General features: G+C 41.5%; 2 protein-coding genes across 5 annotated transcripts in view; one reads left to right on the forward strand and one right to left on the reverse strand.

The window, feature by feature from the left end:
• KIF24 (kinesin family member 24) overlaps nt 1–7,302 on the reverse strand; it is a 32,656-nt gene extending 25,354 nt beyond the window's left edge. The window contains exons 1-3 of one of the 3 annotated variants that reach the window (XM_021379422.1): nt 7,034–7,302; nt 5,636–5,728; nt 1,259–1,889 (exon numbers count right to left, since the gene is read on the reverse strand). In XM_021379422.1, the coding sequence (XP_021235097.1) occupies nt 1,259–1,875 (617 nt within the window). In that variant the 5' untranslated portion in view covers nt 1,876–1,889; nt 5,636–5,728; nt 7,034–7,302. Of the gene's footprint in view, nt 1–1,258; nt 1,890–5,635; nt 5,729–6,730; nt 6,815–6,868; nt 7,002–7,033 lie in introns of those variants that run through there. The other 2 variants (XM_021379424.1, XM_021379425.1) reach the window with 2 other exon arrangements.
• On the forward strand, nt 7,355–12,958 carry NUDT2 (nudix hydrolase 2). Of its 2 annotated transcripts, none has more exons than XM_021379455.1 (3): nt 7,355–7,443; nt 8,899–9,044; nt 12,015–12,958. In XM_021379455.1, exons 2-3 carry the CDS (start codon nt 8,912–8,914, stop codon nt 12,326–12,328), a joined length of 447 nt encoding a protein of 148 aa, XP_021235130.1. In that variant the 5' UTR covers nt 7,355–7,443; nt 8,899–8,911; the 3' UTR covers nt 12,329–12,958. The 2 variants fall into 2 exon arrangements, with proteins under 2 accessions (XP_021235130.1, XP_021235129.1); XM_021379454.1 differs by lacking the exon at nt 7,355–7,443 and adding an exon at nt 7,450–7,890.

A 13,130-nucleotide genomic window follows, 5' to 3' on the forward strand; every position in this document is an offset into this window, starting at 1 on the left:
CCCACTCCCAGCCTCTTTCTATTGCACTTCCACAAGCCACACCCATAACTCCAAGCTCTTGCACACTGCATCACTCAGCAGGAGTTTGGCAGCACATCTTCTGTACATGCTGATACAGTAATCATCTCTACATCAATGACTACTTGTTACCGGATAGACATCCTTTCTGAAGAAGCTCATGAACTACTACTTGTATATGTCCCAAATCCAGGAACTTCTGCAAGAAGTTATATCATTTCAAATGTAAGCACTGTAATAATCCTGACAATTTCTTCATCACTACAGAAAAAGCTTGCCACAGCTGCATTGCAACAAGCCAGATTCTGGCAGCACATTTGCAGGGAGGTACATCCTCTGTTTGCTGAACCAGGATCTTCAGGAGGCTAGCTGCAGAAACAGCCAGTGCCTGGATCCCAGCCAGGCTGCAAGCAGAAGCCTGATGGTGCTCTGAATAGCACACATAGTAGTGTATCTCTGGAATTCTAAATAACCAAACCTGGGAGACATCTACCAAGTTTGGATGCTTTAAAATTTAGTGCTAGCTTATTCAGGCCTTCTTTTGATTCCAGTTCTTGGCTTGGAAAATCAGTTTAGACCATGCTTATGTGCACTCTGCCTAGTGTAAGCCATCAAGAGTGATTTTGTGCTTTAAATATGTTTCCAGAATAATTTACCAAGGGTTCAAGATAGCTGTAGCCCCTGTTGGCAAACACTGGGAAATGTACCAACGCTACAGATCAACTTTCAAGGAGCAGCTGCAAGGCGTGCCTCTCACCAACATGTCTGTATTGTGCTCCAATTATATTCATTGTTTCTTTTTAAAGCTCCAGTTCAGAAATTTATTCATAAACAATTATAGCTATCACAGCATGCATCATTTATACTGGGAAAAACTGGACAAACTTACTACGAGGAAACACATTATTTTGAAAAAATGGTGTTTTGCAAAATAGCCTTGTGGAAAAAAAAGACTTGTGAAAACACCAAGAGAACAAAGCGTTACATCCTAAAGGATAATGAAGATTATTCTTAGACAGTCTTGGTGAGTAGCAGCTGGTGAATTCAACTGATTCCTTCTAACAGACATGGAGAGTCTTAAGTGCTTATTAATATCTCCCTTTTCTATAATATTTTATATTACTCTGTACAAATTCTGTTAGTATTACTTGTTTGGTAGCCAGGAAGACAGACTCTGCTCTGTAGTGAGGAATTAATTAATTACTTGAAATAATGTAAAACAAAGGTAACTGATTATTACCTGATATAGGAATGAGGTAGTCCATAATTATACCCTGAAATATGAGTTACTCTCTGTATGATGGGAGTTTCAGAGTCCCCCAGGAGAGTAGCAATATCATCAGAAACTGTTGTACAGTTCAGTTCAGTTTTTGTGTGTATTCCAGCAGTATTTATGTCTCTTACAGTTAATCTGGTCAGGTCTGAATCATGTGGTTGACTGTGTCCCAACATTTCCACAAGACTGTTCTTCTCTTCATTGGCATTGGAATCAGATGAACCATATGACTCTGATTCAGACTCTTTAACTGTGCCATTGTTTTCCTCAAAGAAGGATTCAAAACGCAGCTGTCTACGGGGACCCGGTCTGGTCACCTGAGGTTGAATGAAAAGGCCACTTGCTTGAAAATCCTGCTTGCTTAAGTCTCTTACAGCTTCCTCTTCTTGCATAATTTTGATTATTCTAATGAGCTGAAAGAGTCGTTTGCGATCATTCATGTCATGGACCCCCAGTTTGGTATAATCTTTCATGGAAACCTTGGCAAGCTCATCAATCTTCTGCAGACCAAAGGCAGCAAAATGAGGATAATATTTTTCGAGCTCTGCCTCACAAAGGCATTCATAAAGGCAAGATGCCATCTTCAAGCTCAAGCCTACAAGAAATCAAAGAAGACAAATACTCAAGTTATATGAAACATCTTGGCAAAGATATTAATGAAGAAACTAAACATTTCCGCACATAGCATTACCTCTAGTTAGGCTAAAAGATTGTTCTGCTCCTAGTCACAATATTAGGGTCTGCCAAACACTAGGGAATATAGCAATAATAAAGATAAACTAAATATGAAGAAAATATTTTACCTCTGAAACCTCATTTTAAAATTATACACAATAGACAAGAATGGGTAGGAAATGCACAATGCAGTGTTACTTACTGCTGCAAAGTTCCTACACGCCTGATGCCTACTTGATGAATGCCACAGCTACTGAAACCCTGTCCTCAAGCTACAGAATGTAAAATGCCTAATTTTAGATACTCAATTTAATTTCAGCACATGTGGTGTAATGTGGTTCAGCTATCATTAGTTAAGTAACCAAAGGAGAAGAAACTGCATTTGTCCTCACCTCAAGTTGAAAAATGAAGACTGTTCATCTTCACTACTGTGAAGTTACAGTTTTGTTGTGTAACTTTGTTGTGTAAGTTATGAATCTTGTGAGCATTTCAGATATTCTTGACAGAACAGCCAAAATATTATGTGAAATCCGAAACACAGAATTTCTCTAAATCTATAAATGTTACTGGAATGCCATAGCTGCATTCTTGGGAAACCCAAAAAAGCAACATGCATCACTGAAAGGTATGCCAAAAAACCATCAGCTCCCTAGCAGTACATTGTGCAGCTGTCTCTATCCAGATGGATTCATATTTGCAGACATTTTTATTTGTTGCATAAAAAGGGAGAAGCATAGCACTTCCACTATCTGTTGCTCACTGTTTTCTTATTCCTTTGTTCAGTCTAGGACCTTAACACATTCAAGTCTTTCTCACATTTGGAAGTTACAGTAACATTCAACAAAACCAAGTTGTCTAAGATTAAGTCTTTTTCTCTGTACTTCAGAAGCAAGAAGCTTCAAGACAAAACAATGATGTGGAGGTGGACTTATTTAATACATATGTTATGTGACTGAATCTTGAGGTAAAGCCAGAGTCACTGTCCAGATTATTAGATTCTGGTAGGGGGAAATTAAAACTGACAGAGAGGACAGCAAAGGTTGTAGATTCTAACTATGACACATACAAAAGTTATTGCAAATATTCACAATTTTCCTAGTTCTCTAATAGATAAAATTCCACAGAAGCTTCAGACTTTGTTTCAAGGGGAGTCACATTTTTGAAAAACGCCTATCTCACACAAGGTAGTTCCAAACATAAAACCACAACAGCACTACCCTGGGAAACCTCTTTTCTTTCCTGAAATGAGCAGCTATAACACAGAAGTAAGACACCAATCTGTTAAAGATGAGAACAATCCAGCAGCTTTGCCTATTCTCATTCTTGTATCCTAGATTTTACTTAAAACTTTATATATGCTTAGGCTTAAATATAAACAGAGTGGCCAAAAACCAGTGTAAGAAATAGATCTGTGATAACCTCTATTCGAACAACAGTTTTAAGGAGGAAAAAAAAAAGGAGAAAAATGGAGACGCTTCACAAACAAAAACAAAGGGGAGAAAATAGAGACATTTAAGCTCAAGGTTCTAACTAAAAACTAAGCAAAATATATTTAATCAGCTAGAAATGACTTTACAGACAGATTTCTCAAAACACAGAAAATCCAAGTGACGTAGGTACTGCAGAACATACAAGAAGGTTAGCACTGAGATACGCAAGCAGCTCTGCATAGCTTTTTGGCTAAGGCTCTATGCCACGTGAAAGCAACTAAATGGCTTCTTAATGAGAGGCAGCCCTGAAAGTAAAATCACTACTTTTGCTTCCTCAGCTGCAATAAATTTTGCTGGACTAAATGGTTAAAGGAGGTTAACACCATTATCTCTCCATCTCTGGAAGAGCTATTTCACAACCCAGGAAAACTCAACATTGAGTAATAAAGGAGTAACAAACTAATCAACCATGGAAAACAAATAAGCCAAGGTCATGGTGATGCGTTCCAGCATTTCAGATAATTCTAAAACTCAAGAGTAGACAAATTTTAGAAGATTCAGTCTGGTTTGTACAAGAGAATTCACGGAAATTACAGTTTAACGACTGAACAGATGATCACAGTGAAGTTCTTCTGGCCTTCTAAACATTAATGCTCTAAAAGAATGGTGTGCCTGCCTCCCCATAAAAAGAATACTTTAATTCATCCAGCACTGTAGACTTCTTAGTGTCTGACAGTTTTTATAAAACTTACATGTCACTTGTAAAAATAACTTTGAAAAGTAGTAAGGGCAGTATCAGAACCTTTTCAAGAAAGCTAAGTTGGTAATGATAATGCCATCTTCTGGCAAAAAGAGAGAAGATCTTTACTTTTCCACAGCAAATAACAGATAGAATTTCCTAGATATTGCCAGGATCTAATTTATTAATTTGAGACTACACTGTTTTCTGGTACAGACAAATATAACATTCTTCAAGGTGATAGTTTAATATAAAAGCCCAAGCAGACCTTGTTCACAGCAAAGCTACGACTAACTTCACTGAAAGTAGGACAAAGACAAAAGCCTAAGGTCCCTTAAAATAGCTGAATGTAATATCTGTTTTGAGAAGGAAGGGAGTATGGAGGCACAATTCACTATGAGCATGCAGTTCTAATGTCAAAGAGAGACAAGTCCGTTCATTATACTTATGTGGCAAACCTGAGGTCTCCACAACATATTCCTTTCACAAAGAAGTTTTACAAAAATCTCAGCATTACAGCACCTGCTAGATGGTAATGGATAAGAATTTTTTATAAACAACATGATTTTTTTTAAAGGGAGCAAATTGAAGGCACAGAGGATTACACTCCTGCTTCAGTACTATAGGGTTTTTAAGGGTCATAAAGATGGGGAAAAAGTCAGGTATAAGTACTGGAAAACAGTGGTTATATGTATTGTGAGGAAATCAGTTTACCACAGAACTATGCTCCAGGAGCTGATCCTCCATTTAAAAATGCTTATACTTATTAACTAGCTTTTAGGCATATGCTCTAATTCACAATGCAAAGTGGAGAAAAGACTGGCCTTAAAAGATACTCACTGAGGGTCACTGAGCATGAAAGGAATCTTGTAAAATCCCTACATAGACTATATTAAGAATAAAGCAGCCTTAGACCACTTCATCTGAATCCTTTCATACTCATATGAAATATTAAAGATCTCAATGTACTGTTCACTTGAGTATGCAGGGCACACATACACCTTGTTACCCCCTCACTCATATGTAACTGGCAATTCTAGTTGATTTTCACTGGTATTCCTTATTGTCACCACTGAGACATGAAACTAATATCACTATACCTATATTTTAAACTCCAGAAATTAAGCAATGGAAAAGTGAAGAAATCTTATGTGTCACTCCTAGCCTTACGAATGATAACTAATGCAACTATACATTTTACTCTGCAAATAATCCATTATCATCATTCTGAATCATAAACTGTGGGCTGACCATTAAATATGTTTATGAGGAACAGTTCTCAAGGGCATCTGATAAAAGTGATCAACATACAAAACCTAAACACCACCTTGTTTTCCCATCTGTCACTCTGTATTACATAAATCATCCCACTTTACAAACAGCTTATAAAAACAAACGTTAAGAACCTAAAAAATCTGTAAACACATGTAATGTATATTTCTTTTCCTGACCATAACTATACCAAGGTATTGTACTCATCACTTGTAATCAGGTTACCCTAAAGACGTCTTCAGCACAGGCTCCGTGTCCACGTGTTTTTTGAAGTACAGAAGCAGAAAATCAAAACGAAGCCAATTTTTGCTGACAGTCCTACAGGAAAGAAAAGGGAGACTTATTAACTCATGTTACCAATCACTTACCTTATTTCTTATTCATCTGAGCAGTAACTTCTTTTTAAACTATGATCCAAAGCCAAATCTGATTGAGCCCTCCAGAAGTGAACAGCTGATATGCTTCTCAAGGGTAGCACATAAAATGCTTTGTCTTTAATTATTCTGACCCCATCTCTTGGACTCAAGGGCATTACTGTGAAGAACAGGGTCATGGAAAGATTGCACTTTTATAAATACAAGCTCCACAGTAAGAGGTACTCTCTACTAGAAAAAAAAAAGGTGATAATTTTTACTTAATGCAGTAGATGGGGAGCTATGAAACATCATCTCAAGCATTTATAGATCACTGCAGCAGACCCATTCATAAAATCAAGGGATTACACCACATAAATCCCGCTATATGTATATGAGATACTAAACCTTAGTTGGAACAAGTTGTAGGAGTTTTGAAGATATAAGAAATGAAGCTGAATGCTACGAATAGATAATCATCTATAGTCTTTGTATAATAAGAATAACAGGGAAGGAGGGAGCGCTTCTAGTGTCGATTGACAACTGTTGTACAGCTGGACCATGGTACAGGTCTTCTGTGTGCACCAACACTACTGACAAGTCTGAACTGCTTACTCTATGACTAATTTTTCTATTCTCTGAAACAGACTTAAAAACTACCACTCAAAGACGGTTATTGTGTTTTCAAACTTTTAAATTTGCACGAGATGTTCATTATTGTAATCATTCCTTCACACTAAGAATAGCGTGGTGAGCTCAGCAGAAGAGCCCCCCTCCCACAGCTGACACCCAGCAGCTGCTGGGAACAGCAGCTGCATGGAAACGGGAAGTGTCTAATATTCAACCACACGCCAAGAAAAGAATCCCAGAGTTATATTGGGATGCTGATTATTTGAAAATTGTGCCTGGGATTCTCCTCTCAGTAAGATTTAACAAACGGCTTTCAATATTTATTTTATAATTATACCTAAACAAGCTGCTGTGCATCCAGAATTACACTTCAAGACTCAGAGGGGACACACAGGCTTGTGGTTTGCCCCAGAGCAGTTTATAGCTCATCCCCACTGTGTCTTCACTCCCAGACGGATGAACTCTGTAGTCTCACCCCTGGAAGGAGCCTGCACATTGCGCCAGCAGTTCAGATGGGAAGAAAACCAGAGTGCATCTGAGCGGTGGCATTGTGTCACTCGTGCTTACAGCTGCAGGCATTCCTCTGGGGAAACACAGGGCACACAGCTCCCGGCGCGAGGGGAAGGGATCGGCCACTTACTACTGACATCTCCAGGCTGGGAGCCGAGGAGGCAGCCCGCGATCCTCCAGCGAGGCCTGGCAATGAGATCAGAGCGTGCCCGCGGCCCGCAGCGCCCGCTTCGCTTCCCCCTTTGCAGATCTCTGCTTCCTTCCCGGAGCCCACCGTAGGCGACGGGGCTGAGGGAACGGGGACGGCACCCCGGGGACACCGCCCGCAGCCCCCAACCCCTCACCGGCCGCTGCAGAGGCGGAGGCTGCGGCGGCGGCGCCTAGGCCGCGTCTCCATAGCAACAGCGCCTTTCCCGCTTCAAACGCTCGCGCCCAGCGCCAGCGAATGAGGCGAGGGAGAACTGGGCGATGTCGTGATTGGTTGGGGGCCGCTGTCGGTCTCGCGCCAGTCCCGCCCACCCACTTATCCCGGAAGTGCAGGTGAGGCCCGGGGGCGCTGCGTTCCGTCAGGGGTTTGTTCTCTCCTCCCGCCCGATTTTCGGGCCGCCTGGCCCGAGTTCCCCTCGCCCTGGTCCCGGCGTGCACCTCGACGTGCACCGTGGCGTCCTTGGGACCACGGCGGTCATGGCCGAGGGGCCCTTGGGTCCGTCGGGCCTGCTCGCCCCGTTCAGCCCAGGCCGGCTCCTCGCCTCAGCGCGGGGCGCCCTGCCCGCTGGAGCGGCCCAGCAGTGCCCAGCGGCTCTGAGGGACCGCCCGACCTCCCACTCCACACACACACATACACCCAGCGCCTTCTTTCCATTTGCGGGAGGAGAGCGTCGGGTTGCGAGACCCTGCAGCCCGTGGGGTGCTTGTCCTTGCAGGGTCGGCGCGGCCGCGCGGCGTTTCCCGGCTCGCCCAGGAGGTGGTGCTGATGCCCCGGTTGCGGTGCGTGTGGGGCAGCGGCCGCCGGGCACTGGGGATCGCGGCTGTGGTGGTGGATAGCGAGGGTCGGTGTTGGCACGGCTGGTGGGGAAACTTGCTGAAATGCTTAAAGAGGAGTTAACCGAGGTGGCTGGGTGCTGCCCTAAGGCTTTGTTGCCGGGGAATTACGCTACCCTGTGCTCTGATTTCCAAATAGAGTTGTCACGATGTCTCACAGGACATTCAAGGGGAAAACAGTGCTGTGTAAATCTGTTATCTATTGAAAACAGCAGTTGTGTCAAGATAACAAGTTCTACCTGAGGCAGGGAGTTGCTGTGTCCTTTAAAATGGATTTCTCATCTCCATTGCTCTTGGACTTTTTCTCTAAGAACCAGTTGCCTTGACTACACAGCTTTTTGCTTACAGCACTTGTCACTTAAGAGATGTATGGTTGCTATTTACATCAAATTAATGCTTAACTTGTATGCCAAGAAGCTTTTAATTTTGTGTCACAGTCTCACATCTAGGCCAGATGTCAGAGAGCCCATCCTCTGACATCGTGTTGCTCAGCTTTGCCACTGACTTCCTGAGGAATGCTGTGCTGCAGGGCATCTGTGCTGGGCAGTTATTTCTGTGCACCACTCCCAAGTAATGCTGAGGTATTATCTTTGCACAGTGCCTTTAGATTTTTGCAGTGAAAAGGCTTCAGAGTGTTACATCTCTGGCATGCCTTTTGCTTTATCATTTTATCTCCCTCCATTGTAGCATGTAATACAGCAACTGTGAAGAAATGGCACACAAGTCATATTTTGTGCTTCTTGAAAACTTTTTTTTTTAGTTTTATGTGAGTTTCTGGTTTTAAAAGGAAAAGGCTTAATTTTCACATTTCATGGATAGTTACTAAGATGCAATTTATCTATGTAGTAACTGTGAAGGGTTGGATGACTTTTGGTCTGTGCTGAGAAGATTCCCTGGATAAATCTGTGTTATTTCTGCTTGATCCTCTGTGGTCTTCTGCTGCTCTCCTTGCAGTTAAGAGGGGGACATGGCTGTAAGAGCATGTGGCTTGATAATCTACAGAAGACTGCAGCCATCACCGTCTTCTAAGGCTGCTGACAGTATTGAATACCTCCTGCTTCAGACATCTTATGGGACCCATCACTGGACGCCCCCCAAAGGTGATGTTTGTTCTGATAACATGCTTCAGTGTTCCTTGTGTCAGGAATGATACTTCTATCTGAGTTTGGCTGAATGCTCCTAGGGTCAGCTTTGGGGGCAGTTAACCAGCTGACATTCAAAGCTAATTGTGCTCTTTGGGCACCAGAGTGAGGATCTTCGTCACTGCGCAGCAGAGCCAGTATTTGGTGGTACTTGGTGGCACCCCTGATACCAGGAAAAGCACAACACAGAAATATTTCAAGTACGTTCTAGATCTTCTTACATAATGTTTCTTCCCACGAGTTTGTATTTCTTGTTTTGTGAAGTAGCTTTCTTAAAGCATGGCATGTGAATGGTTTGTAAACAGGAGTTTGAATCCGGGAGAAAAAAGCTAGTAACAAAATCAGCTGTTCTATTAATGAAAGGAACAAAAGGAACTCTCCCTCTGTCCACTTCACCAAAAGTCTAGCAGAGGAGAGTTTGCAATCTACTGGAAAACCAAGAGCCATGACTATTATGAGAGGAGAGATCCATGGGAAGAGGTTCTCAGGGAGTGCAGAAATTCTGAACATGCTTGCATGCTGGCAAGTGAAACGTCTCAGACATGCATCTCATGCACTCAGATCATAATGTTAAAGGTTTTATAGATCAAAAAATAAAGGACCTGTTACATTTTATGTTCTCTTCAGTGTTAGTGGTCTTCAAAGGCAGTCCCAGGTTGCAATAACTTCTGTACAATGCAGATACAGATTTAATGTGATTGTAACTTTCAATACTGGCTCCTGACACCTCTCCAAGTGCATGCGGGACACAAGTCTACTTATGACTACAGCTGCACATCAATATCTTTAAAATTCCCTAAGCAACTTTTGTGGGATTAAACCGTACTTGCTTGGATCCCCCCACATAAACATCAGTCTGATCCCTGCTCTTAGAACTGTGACCTGGCACAAATTGAGTCTGATGGGAAGGAGATGTAGGGTTTGTTTTCCTCCTCGGCATATTGGGACTGCATGAGTGTAAATGAATTCAAGGAGCTGGAAGCTGTAGTGGTATGCTGTCAGTAGTCCTTTTTCTTGCTGGTAGGCAGAGTATACTGCTCAAAGTTGGAATCTTGCTGAGCTTAGACTGGAGGTTAGCAATAGTGGGGTGTGCTGATTGCCTTTCCCTCTGCTGGCAGGCAGGTGGTAGCATCTGTATTCTGTGAGTTGAAATTGAACCCCAGTCTCCAGCTTTATTGCTACCTCAACTCATTGCATCTTTGGTATTGATAGGTCATGATTGTCATAAACTGTGGTTTCTTACTGTTTGTTGTTGTTCTGTGAGCACTTGCTGTGGATAAGATAAAAGAAGTCCAGCTGTGTGGATTCTTTTTCTTAGCCATTAGTAAAAGTCACAGCTTTGGAAATAAGTATATCCTTTAAAAAGAAGGAGACTGTTTGACTTACAGTGCTGAGAGTCAGGGGAAATTATTTTTACTTAAAGATACAGTGGGTTTGATGTCAGGTATTTAAAACATCAAATGCAGTGTCACATGCTGTTTTCTACACAGTTATTTTTTAAATAGAATTGTATTTTACACTTGAGAAAGTGTCATGTAAAAGGATGGCTAAGCTTCTGATACACAAAGAAGTGTGTGAGACCTGTTGGCAAAGCACAATGAACTTCCCACATATAGTACCATATGTACTAAAAGGTGGCTTTGGGTACCTGAAACCTGAGGAAATACTTGTCTCTCTGAGAGGTCGTGGCTATATGCAGACACCTAAGTAGAAAAGAGAGTGATACCAGAGGCAAAATAAAGCTTTTTTTTTTTTTTTTTTTTCCTCCCTCTTGAAGCCTCCCTGCTCATGTTTCATTGCTTTTTTGAGACCTTGCTTGGCTTGTTCTATTTATGGTCTTGTCTGGATCTTTCATGAGAAAACCAAATATGATGTTTCTCAACAAAAATACAAACAGCTGGGGATATGTTATATTTATCCTTTGTAATGGCACCTCTCATTCTAGCCAACATAAAACAAATAGGGTGTCCTAGAGAACTAAAACAGCTGCTGGCAGCTCTGGCATTTAGGTGCGCTGTACTTCACAGGGGAATATGGAAGAAAAATAAAAAGACCCTTAACTGCTGCATGACCCAGTGCAGGAGAAAATAGTGGTGGTCTCTGATGACTTAGCATCCAAATCTTAGCATCCAAATGTTTGTAGTGTGGCTCAGGATTCGTAAGCATTTGACCTACTCTTGAACCACAGTAACTTTGTCCCTCACATGATTTGTTCTGCTTTTCCAGTTAGTGATTTCATGATTGAGTTCTTAGTGGTTTAGGATGTGTAGGAAAGGAAATGCAGGAAGCTAGTTGGTTCTGTTTGGTAACTTTTGCGTTTTTTTGGCTATAAAATAATGTTGAAATTTTACAGTGTTCATAATGTTGTCCTAAGCTGTGAATCAAGCGATTGAAAGCTTTTTTTTGTGAAGCTCATCTTTCAAATGGAATTTGCTGGTGTCTGGTCTCATTGTTTTTGTGTTATTTGTGTGAGTAAGAGCTTTGCAGAAATGAGCCTTGAGCTTCAGTGGGAGGGAAGAAGTTGAGGGAGAGGACTAAGACTCTGGAGAACAGCAGTCTCCACTTACTGGCTAAAGGAAAGATATTCATAAAGCACGCATTTCTTAGCCTGAAGTGTAATGTGAGGTGGACCACTATGGGTGCATGGTGCTCTAGAAAAGGAGAGTAGGGCTGGGAACAAAAGATTTCTCATGCTAACAGGCTACTGGTCATTTTGGAAGATGCGGTATGAACAACAATCATCAAGGCGACAGGAGCAAAATCAAGACATAAGTGTTTGAAAAGCAACCCCTGTTCTCCAATTCTAGTTTTGATTCTTTGTCAGCTATTGTGACCTCTGTTCTCTCTCCTAGTGTTTCTCAGTTGTCAAATTAAGAAACAAAATCTTAGTTTTTGTCTTGGAGATTTATTTTTTCACACTCTTGACAGGCCATGTGGATCCAGGAGAGGACGACTTGCAGACAGCCTTCAGGGAAACACAGGAAGAGGCAGGTCTTCAGGCCAGTCAGCTCACTCTTGTAGAAGGGTACAGGAAAGAACTGCACTATCCTGTCCATGGCAAACCCAAGACTGTTGTTTACTGGCTGGCAGAGGTGAAGGATTGTAACACAGAAATCAAACTCTCGGAGGAGCACCAGGCTTTCCGCTGGCTGAAGCTGGAGGATGCTTGCAAATTTGCAGAATATGAGGACATGCAAGCAACACTGAGAGATGTGCATCAGTTTCTCAGCTCCAACAAATAAACACTTTCTTTTGTGAAGAACAAGAAGAACTTTTGGAGAAACAGCCTGATTTTTTCTTTCTAGTTTAATTTTATTTTTTAGTCAGTAGAAGTATTACATGGCTGCAAAAATATGCTTTCTTTTTCTAAACCTGTACAAATTCAGTAATGATACTTGAAGCTTTTAAAGAACTTATGCTTTTGTCTCCCCAAGCTAATGTAAAAACAGTGTGGTCTGATTGAACAGTTAGCCAGAGATGTCTGAGTTGAAACCCTGAGGTAACAAAGTCTCTCTGTGTTCCTCTCTATTTTTTTTTCTTAAAGTGCTGAATAATTGTGTATGTTTTTGAAAATCAAGCACTTGATGTTTCTTGACTTGCTGATGTAGATCTGTAGCATTGTGAAAATGAGCATATGGAGATTTTTAATAGTAAAATGTGTGCTGCCGAAGTTCCATCTTGCATTTCAAATAGGGCAGCAGTAGTTATCTTCCCAATTCTTCTGCTGATATGCTGTGATAACTTGCCAAATCATTTGAGGCCTGTTTGTATCACAAATTTATGTACATAGCTAACATTCTGTTATGAAAATAGTTGCTATCCAAGGAGTCTCAGTAAACTGTAAATACAGTATTTAAATGGTAAACTTGAAATTCTTTTCTTTCCCTTTCTTTTTTGTTCTCTAACAGACACTTTGGCCATACATTATTCAAGAGGTTGTGACAGGGAAATCTATAGCTGCCTAATAGAGCATTTTCTGCATGGAGCATCTGAACTAATAGGCCTTGCATCTGTTTGATAGCATCAGTGTTGGCTGCAGGCTGC

Source organism: Numida meleagris, chromosome Z (genome assembly GCF_002078875.1).
Source record: "Numida meleagris isolate 19003 breed g44 Domestic line chromosome Z, NumMel1.0, whole genome shotgun sequence".
Taxonomy (NCBI): Eukaryota; Metazoa; Chordata; class Aves; order Galliformes; family Numididae; genus Numida; species Numida meleagris.